At 46.2% G+C, this 19,112-nt stretch overlaps 1 protein-coding gene across 4 annotated transcripts in view; it reads right to left on the reverse strand.

Annotated features, from left to right (window-relative positions):
• DDR2 (discoidin domain receptor tyrosine kinase 2) overlaps positions 1 to 19,112 on the reverse strand; it is a 106,251-nt gene that overhangs the window by 35,383 nt on the left and 51,756 nt on the right. For 3 of the 4 annotated variants that reach the window (XM_075616798.1, XM_075616797.1, XM_075616794.1), the window contains exon 2: positions 17,089 to 17,189. In XM_075616798.1, the coding sequence (XP_075472913.1) occupies positions 17,089 to 17,170 (82 nt within the window). In that variant the 5' untranslated portion in view covers positions 17,171 to 17,189. The remainder of the gene's footprint in view (positions 1 to 17,088; positions 17,190 to 19,112) is intronic. The other variant, XM_075616796.1, reaches the window with a different exon arrangement.

Consider the following 19,112-nt stretch of genomic DNA (forward strand, 5'->3'; position numbering starts at 1 on the left):
TTGCTGAAACTGCATCTTTATACAATACACACATTTCATTTGAATGACACAAAGGCATTGACCTGTTAATATCTCCCTGTTTTTTAAACTATTGTTGGCTAAGGCAGGGGTGCTCAACCCTTGTCATCAAAATCCCCAACAGGTCAGGTTTTCAGGATATCCCAGCTTTAGCACATTTGGCTCAATCAGAGGCTCAGTCAAAGATTGAGCCTCTGATGGAGCCATGTGCTGAAGCAGGGACTGATTGAACCTGTGCTGAAGCAGGGATATCCTGAAAACCTGACCTGTTGGGGGGGGGGGGGGAGCTTGAGGAATGGAGTTGAGCACCCATGGGCTAAGGGATCTGCAATGAGTTTGGGCTCTTCTGGAAAGACATTCAACTGCAGATATTTAAGTGCATATACATGTAAATTACCATGGGTAGCATACTAGGACTAGGATTATAGCTCATTCATATCAGAATGCTGATGTTTAGAAACAAAGCTTTAAAAAAATCATAAAAACCATGTACTTAATAAACAGAAAGCACTCTGGGCTATGACTGTTGTCCTGGATACCAGGGAAATTACAAAATGGTGGTAAATTGATTGCTAAAAGACATGGTGAGCAGGGTCACCACCAGGGGGGAGCATTGGGACCACTGTTCTGGGCCCGGTGGCTGAGGGGGGTCGACGCCCCAACCCAAAGTAGGCCAGGTCCCTTCTTTTGCCGAGTTCACAGTAGAAATGCTAGAAACATATGGGCCCTCTACCCCCTGCTTGACAAGTTCCCCAGTCCCCTGCTCACATAGAATCCCAGAGTAACATCCAAGGATCTGCAGGCCACTCTCACCTTGGCTAATGTGAGTGTTTATGAAACAACTATCATAAAAAGACTAAACAAGAATGGTGTTCATGGATAGGTAGCCAGGGGGAAACCACTGCTCTCTAAAAAGAACATTGCAGCCCATCTGAAGTTCGCCAAAGACAACATAGATGATCCACAAGACTTCTAGAACAATGTTCTCTGGACAGACGAGAAAAGGGTAGAACTTTTTGGCTTCAATGAAAAACGTTATGTTTGGCAAAAACAAAGCACTACGTTCGAACAAAAGAACCTCATCCCAACCGTCAAGCATGGTGGTGGGAGTGTGATGGTTTGGGGCAGCTTTGCTGCCTCAGGACCTGGATGGCTTGCCATAGTTGACACAACCATAAATTCTGCATTGTATCAGAAGATTCTAGAGGAGAATGTCAGGCCATCCGTCCATGAGCTGAAGCTGAACCGAAAGGGAGTCATGAAGCAAGACAACGATCCTAAACATATAAGCAAAAGAATGGCTGAGGGGGGGGGGGGCATGCGTGACGTCACAGTGCATGCACGTCTGCTAAAGAGCTCCCTCCGTGCATGCCGCTGCTAATTTTCAGCTAGAGCGTCCGATCGGCATCTTGTAGCGTGGCCAAAATAGTGGCAGAGGACAGGGGAGCCACCCGACATGAATCTTAGGAAGGATAGGAAGGTGAGCACGCCAGATTTGTCCCGTTTCAGGCACAAGCAGCTTGTGACAACGCGTGGAAAAAAACAAGATGCCAGCGGGGAGGGCATGTAGTAGTGCGCATCGCTGAGCCCTGAGAAGGAGCAGGGTGAAGAGGAGAAATGTGAAACAATAACGTGTGCAGCTAATATAAACTAAAAGTGATACATGACACAAATGGTGGCTGATTAAAACGCAAAGTGCATACCCAGATACCCAATTGTAAGAGTAGTATAATGTATACAAAACCGTGAAAAGTTTGATAGAGCATCTGCAGCTGTAACAAGAGAATGGCTCACACCCTCAGCACCAGAGAATTAAAAACAAAATAAAACAGCGCAAAACCGCACATACTGAAGGACATAAGGATACATTTTGTATGTAAAAAGGTAAGTATTCTGCGTACATAAAATCAGTAGGGTAAAAGCATTGACTGTGATAAACACAGAGGTTGCCAATCAGCGGAACTGCACACGAATGAAAATGATCGGATCTCGGTGGTATGAAGGGGTCGTCTCAGCTCGTCAGTGGCGGTGGCCTCTCTCATCAGTGGCACTATAGATCCGTCTCGGAGTGGGCGTCCCTTCTATCAGGATGATTTCTTTTTGGTAGAATTTATTCCGAAATTCAGAAGATTGTTTCTCCCTTTGATGTAATCATCAAGTCACGGTGATAACCACAGGTTTAAGAAGTCCACATATAATGATTGTCCGTGTATTACAGGTTCTCATACATCCTGAGTAGATACCTGGTATGCTGAGAACCAGTCAGTGATGTCACTGCTAATCGTGACCGCTCCTCGACGGTGCGTTGTGTAAGCAAAGCACCTTACTCGGTACACAAGCACACAGTGTGCTAGAAAAGGATCACAGGCTAAGAAAAAGATGATTAAAAGTGACAGTCCTACGCGTTTCGTAGCTGTAATGCTAATTTCTTAGTAGCAGGTGTATGCCCACTACCATCTGACCCTGGACTTAGGAGCCTGTGTGTTGGTGGTGGAACACCAGTGGAGCTCTTGCAGATAGTGTTTTAATGTAGCAGGCCTGTGTCTTCGCAAATACTTCGGTACCCCTTTACTTGTCAGTGATGAAGATCCCCGCAGTAGCTCTCACGCCTCCCGGTATCAGGCAGACCGCTGTGTTAGTGCTGGCTCCACATGTATATCGATCCGTGATCTTGTCACCCAGCATCCACTGACTGGCACCACTCATGGACTGGTTCCTTGACCACCTCGAATCACCCCGAGATCCCTGAGGCTCACCACAGCTCTGCCAGGGACTCAAACTCTCTCCTCCTTTAATCCCTTCACCAGAGTCCAATGTTATTGGCTGAGGCCGTGTCCATCAACAACTCACATCCTGAACACACAATGGAGAGGAGTCAGGTAGCAGGCAGTGTGTATCTCAGCAGCATCAACTCACAAGGGGCTTTGTGACAGAGTGAAGTCAACTCCTATCAGTTACGCCTGGGAGACATATGTCTGAGTGCTTCATCCAGCACTCATAAGGGTTAACTCAGGTGAAAGTTAGGAAATCAGAACTCTTTAGCTGACACCTGAGAGCCAGCAAGGTAGATAAAGGATCATGTGACTGGCAGTAGCTGCCAGAGAGAGAGAGAGAGAGAGAGAGAAGCACACTGCTGCGTGAGCCCTTAGCCAGAGGGATTTCTCCAAAGACTACTTCAACTAAAGTAAGGATTATTCATTTGTTTACTGACTGCTTAAAGTACCCTTATGGTTTGGTTCTGGTTTAGCCAGCCAGCCTGCTAGATAGGTGTGCTGTGTTATTAGTCAGTTTTTCTCCCAAAGTGGAGCAGGATTTATTTTGTTAAAGGGACAGTGTACCCGCATGTTATGTTACTGTGGAGAAATAAAGCCACTGAACGTTTTTATTTATCCTGAAACTATACGTGTGGACTGTTCCCTGACCTCGGCTACATGCCGTCCTGCCACAGGTGGTGTCAGAAGTGGGATGTCGGACGGCCCCTGTATCTGAAGGGCCATACAAAAAAAAATGGAGAATTTTTTTTATCGGTTCCTTGAGCAACAGCTCCAGCTAGCAGAGAAGCAAGCAGAGCGACAAGCCCAGCAAGATGAGCGACAAGCCCAGCAAGCTGAGCGACAAGCGCAGCAAGATGAGCAACAGGCCCGGCGAGAGGAAAAGCTACTCCAACTGCTGGTCGAAGGCCCAACCCCAGGCAGACCAGGGATTCCAAATAACCCACCGGTGATGCTGCCTAAAATGAAGCCAAACGAATACCCAGAGGCATTTCTCCTCACTTTTGAAAGGGTAGCCACGGCCCACGGCTGGACAGTTGATCGCTGGGTAACGACTCTGGCTCCACTCCTCATAGGGGAAGCTCAGGCAGCCTACCAGGCTCTTCCAGCGGACGAGGCCATGGACTATCAGAAACTAAAGGCTGCTATTCAGGATCGCCTAGGCCTCACGCCAGAGACCTACCGACAGCGGTTTCCGGACAGTCAAATATACAAACCGAGACAGACCCCGGGTCGTAGCCCACCGCTTAGTAGACTTATGTGCCAGGTGGATACAACCGGAAAAACATGACAAGGCAGAGATCCTTGAACAGTTTGTGCTCGAGCAGTTCATACAGATACTGCCCCCCTCCTCCCGCTCCTGGGTAAAAAGACACGCTGCATTTTCCCTGGATTCAGCGGTCCGCTTGGTGGAAAACTTCCTGGGCGACGACACCCAACAGGATAGCTGGGAACGGCCGGTGCAAACACCAGTTGCTTCCGGTGATACTAGAGGCAGGAGAGCAGACAATCAAGGGGTCTACAACCCGCCAGCTCGGGAGATCCAGTCAACCCGATCGGAAGACCCTTTCCCATCTCGGAGGGTTCCTGGTACAAACTCCCGCAGAGACGCCCATCCTGGGTCCGAGGCCACTGGATCACTCAAGGGAGGCCGCCACCCACAGTATTCCCCGAGAACCTGATCTCCTGTCACCCACCCGGTGGAGAGGATAACCCCACCAACCAGAAGGGAGGACCCCATCCAACAGCGGAGAGGTCCAAACACCGAGCCCCGTGGAGAGCTTCCGCGGACGACCGAGTTTGCGGACTCAGGTGATGAGGAAATGGACTGTTCATATGGCAGAACCACTGCCACAGCTTGTCTCCGAGGGGACCACAATCCGTGGTTAGTCCCAGCATCTCTGGAGGGGACAAAAGTAAACGCCATGCTGGACTCGGGCTCTGGAAAAACCCTGATCCTAGAGGGCCTAATTCCAAGCAATAGACTATCTTATGACTCTCCTTGGAATATCGAGTGTATCCATGGGGATACAAAGAGATACCCGACGGCGAACGTTACACTGCGTATCCCGGATCAAGAGGCTAGCCTACTAGTGGGAGTTGCTCCCTGGCTACCTGCTCCTGTTCTACTTGGCCGAGACTGGCCCTACCTCGAAACATTGTTGGCCCCTACTCCTACGGAGCCTACTTCTCTGGTACCGGAGAAGCCCAGAGACTTGTTCCCTTTTTCCCCAGAGATTTTCCCCCGTAGACACCATGTCCCTAAGACACGTAAACAGAGACGTGCGGAAAAAGAGGACTGGTTAAGAAAGGCTGGGACTTTTGGTAACATTAGTCAGCCCAAAGGACTGCAGGTCATGGCCGGGGATGACCAGGGTGGGGAACAGATAGATACGGGAGTGTTGCCAGACCTGGATTTTCCTGACTTCCGTCAGAGGCAGAGGGAGGACCCAGCTCTGGCTAGACAATATGAGAAGGTGGTACAGGTCAACAATAAGATAATAGATGAACAAGGTGTAAAAGTGTTTCCACATTTTGAACTGTTGAATGACATACTATATCGTGTGAATAAGGTTACACAAACAGGGGAGGTCATTCGACAGATGCTAGTCCCTAAAGGGTTGATTAAAACAGTGTTTACCCTAGCCCATACTCTCCCATGGGGTGGTCATTTGGGCAGAGATAAGACCACGGACCGCATCTCGTTCCGGTTTTACTGGCCAGGCATACATGGTGACATCATGAAACTATGTGAGACATGTCCTGAATGCCAGTTAACTAGCCAAAAAGGACAGAAGCCGGCTCCTTTGGTTCCTCTGCCCTTGGTAGCCGTCCCATTCGAGAGAATTGGGGTAGATCTGGTCGAACCTTTAGAACCCTCTGCGAAGGGACATAAATTTATACTCGTTGTTGTTGATTATGCCACCAGGTATCCTGAGGCCTTCCCTCTGAGATTAGCCACTGCTAAACAGGTTGCTCACAGGCTGTTAGAACTGTTTTCTAGGGTAGGACTTCCACAAGTAATGTTAACTGACCAGGGAACAAATTTCATGGCAAAGTTAATGCAGGATGTCCTGAAGTTATTGGAGGTAAAATCCGTCCGGACCTCGGTCTACCATCCTCAGACTGATGGATTGGTAGAGAGGTTTAACCGTACTTTAAAAACTATGCTTAGGAAGTTTGTGGACTCTGAAAAGCGAGCTTGGGATGAACTTCTCCCTTTCCTGTTGTTTGCGGTACGAGAAGTTCCCCAATCATCCACAGGCTTCTCCCCGTTTGAGCTCCTATATGGACGCCAACCTCGGAGTATTCTCGACCTACTGAAGGAATCCTGGGAGGAGGAGCCCTCCCCCTCCAAGAATACCCTTCAGTATGTCATAGACCTTAGAAACCGCCTAGACATGATAGGTCGGTTTGCAAAGGAAAACCTCAAATCTGCTCAAGAACGTCAAGAGAGGCAGTACAACCAAAATGCTCGCTTGAGGGTCTTCCAACCTGGGGACCAAGTGATGCTACTACTACCGACATCAGAGAGTAAACTCCTTGCGAAGTGGCAGGGTCCTTTCCAAGTTCTCCGCCGCATCGGGGAGGTGAACTATGAGATCTCTCAACCAGGGTCCAGGAAGGGTAAACAAATCTACCACGTGAACCTCCTGAAACCCTGGAAAACGATGAGATCGCTGTTCATTCACCCTCGGGAAGGAGAGACGGATTTGGGTCCAAAGCTTCCAAAGGGTAGTACGTACACTGACCATCAGGTTCCCATGTGAGAGCAGTTAACAACGGAACAAAGGTCAGACCTACTTGATGTATGTGACCAGTTCCCAGATGTTTTTTCTGAGCTGCTAGGGCATACTGATTTAGTGTCCCATAGGATTGAGACAGAACCTGGCGTAAAAGTACGGTCCCGTCCCTATAGATTGCCAGAGGGCCGAAAAGACCTGGTAGAGAGGGAGATAATAGACATGTTGGAATTGGGCGTGATCGAGGAATCCCACAGCGAATGGTGTAGCCCTATCGTGTGGGTCCCTAAACCAGATGGGAAGGTGAGGTTTTGCGTGGATCTGCGAAAGGTAAATGCTGTATCCAGATTTGATGCATATCCAATGCCTAGGGTGGATGAATTGCTTGATTCGCTTGGTAAAGCAGAGTATATCTCCACCCTAGATCTCACGAAAGGATATTGGCAGATACCTCTAGCGGAAGAATCCAAATGCAAAACTGCCTTCGCCACCCCTCTCAGTTTATACCAATTCGTCACTATGCCATTTGGGTTACATGGGGCTCCAGCCACGTTCCAAAGGTTAATGGACAAGGTACTACGACCCCATAGGGCATATGCCGCGGCCTACTTGGATGACATTGTCATCTATAGCAGACACTGGCAGTCTCATATAAAAAGGTTAAGGGCAGTCCTAACGTCCTTAAGAGAAGCAGGGCTCACTGCAAATCCAAAAAAATGTGCCCTGGGTAAATCCACTACAAAGTACTTGGGCTATGCCGTTGGGGGAGGGATAGTAAGGCCAGGTGGCCGCCATAAAGGAAGTCCCCACCCCACAGACAAAGACACAGGTCTGCTCCCTTTTGGGGTTAGCAGGGTATTACCGGCGGTTTATCCCCAATTTTTCAGAAATATCTGCACCCCTAACAGATCTGACAAAAAAGAGTGCCCCGACCCAAGTTAAATGGTCTTGGGAGTGCCAAGACGCCTTTGACATGCTAAACAAGTGCCTGTCAGAGGGCCCCGCTCTTCGGAGCCCAGATTTTAAAGAGCCCTTCATCATCCAGACGGATGCCTCAGAGGTAGGACTGGGAGCAGTGCTGTCTCAGCAATTTGATGGTGTTGAACACCCCATACTGTTCATCAGCCGGAAGCTGTTCCCAAGGGAAGTGAGGTATTCCGTTATTGAGAAGGAGTGCCTCGCTGTAAAATGGGCAATTGAGGCCTTGAGACATTATGTCGCCGGAGTACACTTCACCCTGGTCACTGACCATGCGCCCTTGAAGTGGTTAAACACCATGAAGGACACAAATCCAAGGTTGACCAGGTGGTATATTGCCCTCCAACCCTTCTCTTTTGATATTCAGAATAGACCTGGAAAGGACCATGGAAATGCTGATTTTTTGTCAAGGGAAGTGGAGGGTCGGGCTTCAGCAGTGTGGGACACTAGCCACACACAAACAGGGGAGGTATGTGACAGAGTGAAGTCAACTCCTATCAGTTAAGCCTGGGAGACATATGTCTGAGTGCTTCATCCAGCACTCATAAGGGTTAACTCAGGTGGAAGTTAGGAAATCAGAACTCTTTAGCTGACACCTGAGAGCCAGCAAGGTAGATAAAGGATCATGTGACTGGCAGTAGCTGCCAGAGAGAGAGAGAGAGAGAAGCACACTGCTGCGTGAGCCCTTAGCCAGAGGGATTTCACCAAAGACTACTTCAACTAAAGTAAGGATTATTCATTTGTTTACTGACTGCTTAAAGTACCCTTATGGTTTGGTTCTGGTTTAGCCAGCCAGCCTGCTAGATAGGTCTGCTGTGTTATTAGTCAGTTTTTCTCCCAAAGTGGAGCAGGATTTACTTTGTTAAAGGGACAGTGTACCCGCATGTTATGTTACTGTGGAGAAATAAAGCCACTGAACGTTTTTATTTATCCTGAAACTATACGTGTGGACTGTTCCCTGACCTCGGCTACAGGCCATCCTGCCACAGGCTTACATCGGAAACTGGGAAGCCTTTGGGTTTTGGGGGAGCACCGATGAGCTCCAAAATAAACAATTGCTTCTTTAAATTCGTTCACTATGAGCCTTCAATACATTCATTTGCAGTATGTTTGCAATCTATTCTAACAGCAAAGTGCTTTAATGTGGCAGAAAATAAAAATAAATAAGCAAAATATGTAGGAAAAACATGTCAGCCGTTGGCATGAGATAATTCTGTAATCCTTTGCAGCTCATGTTTGGAGAAAAAGTTATAAATATATTCACGGATCTATACAAAGTTTTATTTCGTTTTCTTGTAATCTTCCTCGGCTGCCAGGGAAATGACTGAAAGATTTCCTTGTTCCTTGACGTTTCTGGTCTTACCACCGCCTTCAGCCAATGAATGGTTTGGTAATAAGCTGGTGCACAGGGGGGGTTTGAGAGCTTGCAACGCCCGCTCTGGAGACAGGGAAGCTGAGAAAAGGAGGGTAAAGAGCATCGAACACACAGTTCTGTAAGGCTAGCACCCGGATTAACCCTTTCCCTGCCAGAGGGCCTGCAATGCATTGCAAGACGATTAAAGGAGCAGTTCTGCTAAGTTACAGTAGTACGAACCTACCTCCATGTCATCGTGAGATTTTGACCCAGTCCTTTCTTTTTTTCTACTCTCATCCCAGCCACAATCTGGCCTCAGCATTTCTGAGGCTGCGCCTATAGTGCCCGTGACCGCGACGTCACCCGTCGCTGCTAGCAAAAGTTGTATTTCGCTTTGCGGCGGCGGCGCGGGCGACCTGGGCATTGATTGGTTTAGGGGCAGTCACATGAGGCGACAGCCCCTAAAAAAATCAAATATTCCCGGCTTACAGAAAATCGCGTCGAACCGTCACTTTGTCGCCGTCGCGCTTACTATAAGCGCACGCGGCAGCGACAATGCATTTGTTTTCGGGCGACGTCGCGGCGCCGGCACTATAAGCGCGGCCTAAGGAAAATGGGGACTTGCAAAACCCGTGCTGTATTTGGATCTCACGGACTCAACATTTAACATGCTCTGCAACTTTCTGGACAACTTAACCCCTGTGCTGCCAGAGGGAAATGCAATGCAGTCCAAAGCAGCCCCCCCAACCCCTTAAGAATGAAAATGAATAAACACCATGAACTAATATTTCTGGTGTGGTCATTCATTTCTTGCTATGCATTTATTTTTTGAAACTTAAGTCCTGGCCATGTTTTCCACTAGTTTATTATTTCACTGGCATCGGCTCTTACCGTGGCAACCACTAGCTAAGTGAAATGTTTTGATGTTTTAAAGCAGCAATCCCCACCCCTGCCCCAAATCAAATATTGTTTTTTAGAAACGTACATAAATTGACGATCCAGATCAGCCCTTGATTTTAAAGTGGCTATGATTAGGTGAAGGTTCCGAGCTGTAACCAATAAGAGGCAGGCAGCACAGCTCGCTCACTCAGTCTCTCTGACATGATAGAGTTAAAGTGTGCTAGCGGCATCTTGGCAGGGATGCATGTGCTGTGGAATGTATACATGACGCTGCCACGTGTTCCTGCCACATGATACCCATTGAGGTTTCAGAGGAGTATGAGGCATACAGAGAATATGCAGTGGAGTAACTCTGTGCTAGCAGCGTTTTCGCCTGTAGAAGACAGCTCGGGAGTCAAAGCACCATGTTGTGTATTACACCTCGATCAGATGGTAACCACCAAAACCCAATCAAGTCAATGGCAGACACTGCCCGATCGCAATGACCCACAAGGTGTTCTGATGACTCTCGGCCTTAGATTTTGCAGCCAGCAAACAGGTCCAGTCTCACTGATTTTCTGTAAGTCCCACTGGCGTTTAGCATCACCTGCTGAGAGAATTAAGCACGTTTCCATTCAAATGCTTTTTTTCCAATTATTTCACCGATTTGGGTAATTAAAAGTTGTTCATATTTATGGGAGAAAAGGTAGACAGCTGATTCCTTTTTTTTTTCCAAATAAATATCAAGGAATGTTACTATTACATTGGGGAAATGTATCAGTGTGCATATAACTGTTCTCACTAAAGCAGCAGTTCCAAACTCAAGGACGTCCCTGTTACGAGGTTCTTTGGGACTGGAGTTCGGAACCACAGCATTAGAGAAATGCGACACTGTCCAAAACGCACGCACTAAATGTTAAGCATTTTTTCCACCAAAATACGATTTTTGCAAAACATTTCACCGCATCACAACGGGCTAATAATGTCGTCAATCTTTCCGCCAAATATCGCCTGACTGTGAGCGAAACAGGGTGTGTGTGTGTGTGTGTGCCCTATTTATAGTCTCAGCATTAAGCCAGTCTAACAATTTCCGAGAAGGTCATTTTCACTTAACACTCGATGCATCGTCTGTGAACCCGGACTAAGCCGTTTTCTTTCTTCATGACCTAATAAAGCCAACTACGCATGGTTCTCAATCTCGTGCGAAAAGTTCACCCGTGTTTACTTCTCATATGCGACTAATCTCACGTAACTCTGCACATTCTCTGGGGCAGGGGTTCCCAGCTCCAGTCCTACCAACAGGTCGGGTTTTAAGGATATCCCTGCTTCAGCAGAGGTGGCACAATTAAAATGACTGAACCACTGATTGAGCCACCTGTTCTTAAGCAGGGATAGCCTTAAAACCTGACCGGTTGGTGGGACTTGGGGACTTGGGGACGGGAGTTGGGATTCCATGCTCTGGGGGATATTTGTAATAAGTGTCACAAACTGGAGAATTGCTCCAGAATCGGGTGCGAAGTGTGATAATGGGGTCTTTGTATCAGTGCAGAGGACAGGGCTGTTGGAGACACTGCTCTATTTTTTGGAGCAGAGCTGCGGCATATGTGAGAACAGTTTCTTATATCTGGAGCAGAATGTTACTCTTCCACCACTTCAGATGTGGAGTATTTTGGGGGGGTCAAATAAAAGGGGTGCAGAGAGACGCAGACTGTGATACATCTGAGTACAGCCCAGATGCACTAAGCTCCGTTAGCCTATTTAAGCTAACAATACCCTAAATTAACGTCTGGTTAATCGGAACGCCAATCCACTAAAGAGAATAACCAAACCTTAACTCAGTGTTACTCCTTGAAATAGCCAATGGTTAAATTTCTACGTCCATTAGTGCTAATGATATGCAAAAGGGGTGTTCTCCCTAACATGCATATCCACAAATGGCCGTTCAGGTTTTGGTGACCAGATGTCCCCGTTTAGCGGGACAGTCCTGGGTTTTAGGCCCCTGTCTCGACTTTTTGGGCTAATGTCCCGATTTTCTATCGGTGCTGGCTCCGATCGCGCACGAGAGGTCAGCAAGTGCCGATCACGCATGCGCATAAGTGACTTGCAAGCGCTCATCGTGCATGCGCAGTCAGAGCTCGCCTTTGGTGCTCGCAACTTACATTCGTGACATTTGTCCCAGTTTTTGCCGGGACAAATATGGTCACCCTAGTTCAGGTTAATGCAGGGAATTGGTGTTAGGTTATTTAGGGTATATCTAAAGATGTTGTTAACCTCATCCAGATCTGGAAATATAGGTAAAACATGCTTAACACCAGCTTATTTGAAGTTAACAGAAAATAGTGCTAACTTATTTAATACAAGGTAGTGCTAAATTAACCTGTTAAGCCTATGAAATATACAACAGACGTTGTGGATATGAGTTAAACTGAGGAAAAGTAACGTTGGTTCCAATTTAGGTAACCGGATGTGATTTGTCCTGATTTAATGGAGTTTAGTGCATCTGGGCTCATGGCCACCGACAGGGGGCGAGAGCCGGTGCAAGTGTCCCGAACCCGGTGGCTGTGGGGGGCCCAGCGGCAAATCTCTAGTCCTGGCACCAGGAAATCTGTCGGCGGCCCTGTCTGGGTTTATAATCTGTGCACAATGTAACAGTTACATTGTAACTCCTCTCCAGCTCTTCCTACTGACTACCCATGGAGCAAGCTGGGGCAAACGGGCAAAATTGGAGGAAAATGCTACATGGGCGTGGGGTGAAAATGCCCCAGTTTTATTCCAAAATTGCCTTGATACATTGACCCTAATATAACTAGGGGCTTTGCTCTAATTGTGCCAAGTGAGCATTTTTGGGGAATGTGTTAATAGGACGAAGAGAAGAATCAACACAACATTATAATGAGACACATCAACATTTTAACCTATAACTGGTGACGTTTTTCTCTTTCAAATAATCAGGTCTAGGTTTTGTCAACCTCTAAGACAGGGGGGGCTCAACTCCAGTCCTCAAGACCCCCCAACAGGTCAGGTTTTAAGGTTATCCCAGCTTCAGTACAGGTAGCGTGCAGGTGGCTCAATCAGGCCTTGCTTCAGCAAAGGTAGCACAATCAGAAGCTCCGTGACTGCGCCTCTGATTGAGCCACCTGTGCTGAAGCTGGGACACTTAAAACCTGACATGTTGGGGGGAGAGGGAGGACTGGAGTTGAGAACCCCTACTCTAAGAGATAATATTTTGTTTCTTATATACAGGTAGCATGACCATGTACACAGGGATGTACATAGAAATTTATAGGCTTACATTTGGGGGACAAATTGAGAAAGTGACTTGTCCAGGATAATATGAAGAGCCAACACTGGGTTTTGAACTGGGTTTCAACAAAGCAGCAACATTAACACTAAGCTACTGTACTCCTGCAGCCTGGGTCTTCTCCAAATACAAGAGAAACACCATTAACAAGCTTCGTACATTTTCTATGTTTGCTTCAAGTTTCAGAGAAAATTGCATGCTCGGTATCTTTTACTAATCACAGATAACTATCTGCACGTATAGAGTCGATTTGACTGATCGCAGATAATTCTCTGCACATTGCAAATAAAAACATGAAAAGGCCGTTTTGGCAGAAAAACTGATTGTAAAAGCAAATACCACAAAATTCATAACAGAAAGAAGTCTCTTCCCTCCCCTCCCCCCTCTGATTCTCACTCCTATATTTAGTTTTTCCACAAGTTTGAAGCATGATATTTTTCTTGGACACGGTTTCATTTTCTCATTTTCTGGTTCTACATTTCATGCTTTCTACTTTTTTTCTGATTGTACGTGGGCCTCTTTCAAGGTCTAGAGCAAAATCAGCAATGTATGTATGCTGGAGCTGCAAAAATGTGAACGCGAGCAGAGAGTCAGCGAGAGTGATGTATCCAGGCAAATTTAGAGCACAATTGACGCATTTGCACCATTTCCATCTTGGGTCTCTTGTAACTAATGCGTCATTTCCATCCTACGGCTTTTGTAACCAATGCGTAATTTCCACTTTGCGTCTCTTGTAACCAATGCGCTATTTCCATTGTGTGTCTTTTGTAACCAATGTGCTATTTCCATCGTGCGTCTTTTGTAACCAATGTGCCATTCCCATCATGCATCTCTTGTAACCAATGTGCCATTCCCATCCTGCATCTCTTGTAACCAATGTGCCATTCCCATCCTGCATCTCTTGTAACCAATGTGCCATTCCCATCCTGCATCTCTTGTAACCAATGCGCAATTGAAAATGTTTTTGTTTGATTCTTTTGATGTTTTTGCTTTTGGTGTGCCCCGACGTCTAGATTTTAGTCACCTACAAATAACATACTGTAACTCTACCTCCTCTTTCTAAGAAATGAATAGAGATAACTGATTTAATCCTAACTTAAACTCAACATAAATTCAAGGTAGTTTGCAAAATATTCTCATCTTTGCGTAAGACTTACAGAATTAAAGCCAGACTGGATCGAACTACCGGTGTGTGGCTTTCTCCCATAAAAGGAGGAGAGGTCTGTAACTCATCTGTGTGATTTTACCTGATGGCATCCCAACTCTTGAAACTTATTGGGTGTTAACCTTTCACTATTAAGCATCATTTCATCATTGAGGTCTTGCGTCTTACATTGAAACGGGTGGAATGCTCCTGGGACTCAAAGCGCTTTGGTTGATCCGGAGACCTGGTGCACACCGTCTCTGTTGCATCACCTCCACGGACCACAGGACCTTTCTATGTGTTTGAGCACTGTGCCATGTCCTTAACTGTGAGTTACCGATACGAGGTGCGCTCTTATCATTATAAACTTACCCCTTGTGCGCTTTGTCTTTTTTGTCTTTAATAATTTAATGATTATTAAAAATTTTACATAGAGCATTCTCCGTCATTGATTAATGACAGTGCAGTTGTTGCACTTCCAGTTCCTATTTCCCGGACCAATGCAGTGCAGAATTATATTTGCAAACCCAAACTGATTGAGTCTTTGCGTATTAATATGCAGGACAGTTATATACCAAGGCTGTACTTCTGGTGGCTGGCTACAGTATGGGAATGAATGACCAAATAGTTAAAGTACTTGGGAGACAAGATCAGCAAGAAATGTAAAACGCAATGCAAAGAATGGGGAGGGAGACACAGCACAGTAAGTAGATAACTTTTTTGTTTTTAGTACTGTACATATCAAAAAAGTTTCCAATGTTTCGGAGCGAAGTCAGGGCCCATCCACCAACAGGGGGGAGTGCGGGCCCCCCAAGAGTGCGGGCCCCCTGGCTTTGCCTGGACTATAGCTACGCCCCTGATATATATATATATATATATATATATCACAACAAAACAAAAAATTAAGGAGCGCCCCTGAAGAAGTCATCTTTGATGACGAAACGCGTTGGGCGTGGCTAAGACGGAGGAGGCACTTTCCCACTGAATACAGCTATCACGGACTATTTGGATTGCAGTGTGAGAGCGGCGAGCCAGATAAGAAAAGCGGACACATCCTTACCACTCCTGGTAGTGCAGCAACCAGTCGCAAGCAAGCTAGGACACAGGCTGTGTTTCCTGTGGTTCCCGGAGGGATTTCCTTTTGCGGGGCACACGACCGGGAGGACGTCACTTCCGGTGAAGGAGACTGAGCCACACGTGCAGGACAGGTCTCCATTGCTGATCCGGACGCTACTGCTGGCATATGAGAGCCAATCTCATAACTGCTTTATTTTACCGTTTGACTTGTGAGTGGGCATTTGTCTTTTTTAATGTTCCATAAATTGTTTGTTTTACTTTAATGCACTAGGTGTGCGCCTGTTTTTTTCTCTTTTTCATATATATATATATATATATATATATATATATATGTGTATATGTACAGCTGTGTGTATAGTCACCCGCCCACACAGGCAGTCAGTCAGTCAGTCAAGGCAGTCAGTCAAAAGGCAGTCAGTCAGTCACCCAGCCCAGGCATTCAGTCACCCACCCACAGTCACGCACCCACCTACACAGTCACCCACCCAGGCATTCAGTCACCCACCCACAGTCACGCACCCACCTACACAGTCACCCACCCAGGCAGTCAGTCAAGGCAGTCAGTCACCCACCCAGGCAGTCAGTCACCCACCCAGACAGCCAGTCACCCACCCAGGCAGCCAGTCACCCACCCAGGCAGCCAGTCACCCACCCAGGCAGTCAAACCCCACGCAGTCACCCACCCACGCAGTCACCCACCCACGCAGTCAGCCAGGCAGTCAGTCTCCCAGGCAGTCAGTTCCCCACCCAGGCAGTCAGTCACCCACCCACGCAGTCAGTTACTCACCCACCCAGGTAGTCAGTCACCCACTCAGGCTGTCAGTCACCCACTCAGGCGGTCAGTCACCCACTCAGGCGGTCAGTCACCCACCCAGGCGGTCAGTCACCCACCCAGGCGGTCAGTCACCCACCCAGCCGGTTAGTCACCCAGCCAGGCGTCAGTCACTCACCCAGGCAGTCAGACACTCACCCACTCAGGCTGTCAGTCAGTCACTCACCCACCCAGGCAGTCACTCACCCACGTGCCTTCCATCTCCCCTCCAAAACCAGTCCCACCACCTGCCAATTGAAGCCCCCCCCCCCCTCCGGCTGGTTGAAGGCTCCACCCCCCCCTCCCCTCAGGCCCATACTGAATCCCTCCAGGCCTTTTATCCCATTGGATGTAGCATTTGGGTATCTTTGTCTTTTGTTGGAAATATTAAAATAAACAGATTGCATTGCAATGTTTTTTTCCGTATTAACAATAAGAAGAAAACAGTTAAGTAAAAGTTGCGCTAAAAATTTTTTTTACGTGGTAGGCGCGCTATGGGTTTGGGGGGCAGGGGCCTTGCTCCTTTCATTTGTCCTGGGCCCCAGGATTTCTGTCGGCGGCCCTGTTGAGGTAGGTTTGTTGTACATTTTCAACTATATGCATGAATAGCTTGAGCCAATAACGTTGTTTCAAAATCCACTCCTGATTTAAAAACCTGTCCAGCTAGAATGATCTAATAAACCTTGAAGTGAACACCAACATAATGACCTACTTTCCTTATTTATCAGAAACCTTTTTTTTCCTTTCTCAGAAGTGTCTATAATTTCCTTGATTCAATACAAGTCAAAAGATGGTCCTAGTTGAAGAGCCCAACTCTGGTTATTGGGTGAAATTGATGCATGTGTTACCGTTCATTTAAAAAATTGACTAATAGTTACTGGCTAGAAGAAGCCTGGAAGATTTTGGTCTTGGCACCGGAAAAATGTTTTCACTGGTTTCGCTTGACTGGGCCCTTATCCCAGAGCAGACACTGAATCCAGAGCGATGTTTTTCTAAGAGAGCTGGCACTCACCTGGATTGACCTGTGATTCCACAGAACTCAGGATTTGCAGAAATAGGGACAAGATCAGGGGAATTTTGTTATTCGCGACCATCTTCCTCAAGATCACCTAAACATGGGAGAAAAGAAAAATACAGCCAGGCCCTTAATAAATAAGTAATCATCTTTAGTTCTTTTTTAAAACACTACAGTACAGAGAGAATTCTTCAGCCACAGATAACCCAAGGTCACCTTGGGATCCAAACCAGATTCCCCCGCTTCATAGATAGGGACATTACCACAGCTACCACAACTACTGCTTCTCCTGACAAATGATTGTTTCAATTGTACCAGCTTGTGAGAGAAGCCATGGGGTACTGTAATAAACACAGGTTGAACCAATGGTTCAAGTGACTTAATAATAATAATATGTTCTTGTATAGGGCTGCTTGTTTTACGTAGCGCTTTACAGACACATTTTGCAGGCACAGCTCCCTGCCCTGTGGAGCTTACAATCTATGTTTTTGGTGCCTGAGGCACAGGGAGATAAAGTGACTTACTCAAGGTCACAAGGAGCCGACACCGGGAATTGAACCAAACTCCCCTGCTTCAAACTCGGTGCCAGGCAGTGTCTTTACTCACTGAGTCACTCCTTGTCCCATGAATTAAGAAAGGTAGTGTAGTCTATCTAAGCCGCATATCAAGTAGGTATGATGCAATCATCATTTATTCGCCAGCGTTCTGTCCCACATATTTGAACCCACGTAATCATGTGGCACCAAAACGTTGACTAATAGATGATTACATTATACCGCTTTGGTGTGCCACTTATATGGACTGTTCTATGAAAATGTGTGCTGTACCTTTCCTGGGTTATTGAATTACTTAAATTATTGCATTTATTTATTTAATGTTTGGTGTGCGTGGAACTAAGAATACCAGCACAGATAAAGATCTTGTTTAGCCAGATAGCTAGGATTTTGATGTGAGTAGGTGCAACTGGGACCTTCTATACTTTTTTTTTAAGTAGTTTTACTCTGTCCAACTTAAAAACATTCTACATTATTTAACCAGAAAAGCTATTCTGACTATATTTAAGATACATTGATGTATCTGCGTATAAAGCCGAAACATGTACAGACTGACACACACTGACACACTGACCTGCACACATATACACACACTGACCTGTGCACGCACACACACACACACACTGATCTAAACATAGGTTGCAAGGCAATTTGCCCTCCAGCGACCCAGGCCATCCCCTGCTTAAAAATGTAAAAGACACTCTAAGTGGCAGACGAAGGAGATACAAGGCAATCGCCCCATATTTACCAGCGTTTCATTCACAAATAACTGAATCCACATAGAAAGTCAGATTATGTGGCACCAAAATGTTGGCGTACAGATGATTGCGTTGTACCGCTTTATGTGCTGCTTATATAGACTATGCCATTAAAATTTGTACCTTTCCGGGGACAGTCGACTGGGCATCCCATGTGTCTACTTAAATGATGGTGTTTAAAAAATAATAACTAGTGGTACATTGTACATGTATTTAACCTTTGGGAAAAGCTCTTCTGACCATATTTTCGATAGATGTATATAATATGTATGGTTAGAAAGCAGAAAGGGAGAAGCTATCTAAAATAAATCAACATTTTCTTTATATTATAGACAAATGGACCCAATAGTCTGTCAATAAAGATGTAGTGCTCTGTGTACCCCTTAGTATCATTACCTCAACCCCGGGATAGAACACATATTACAATGCGGACTAGCACATTCTATACCTGTGCACCATTTGTTTTTGTTTTTTTTTTCACATTTAATGTAATATTAACTCCAGGTTTGAGTAATTTAAATATCCCTGAAATGTAACAAGTGCCTTTCATTTTACAGGCGCACGCAGAAAACAGTGCTGTTTTTCAAACAGTTTGTCTTAACATTGGAAAATCAACTCCCATTTATAAAATATAGCATGAGCGTTTATTTATTTATATGAAATGCACATTAAGCTAATGGGAGTATGGGGATCATTCATTCTTCCCAGT

The sequence above is a fragment of the Ascaphus truei genome, chromosome 10 (genome assembly GCF_040206685.1).
Source record: "Ascaphus truei isolate aAscTru1 chromosome 10, aAscTru1.hap1, whole genome shotgun sequence".
Classification (NCBI taxonomy): Eukaryota; Metazoa; Chordata; class Amphibia; order Anura; family Ascaphidae; genus Ascaphus; species Ascaphus truei.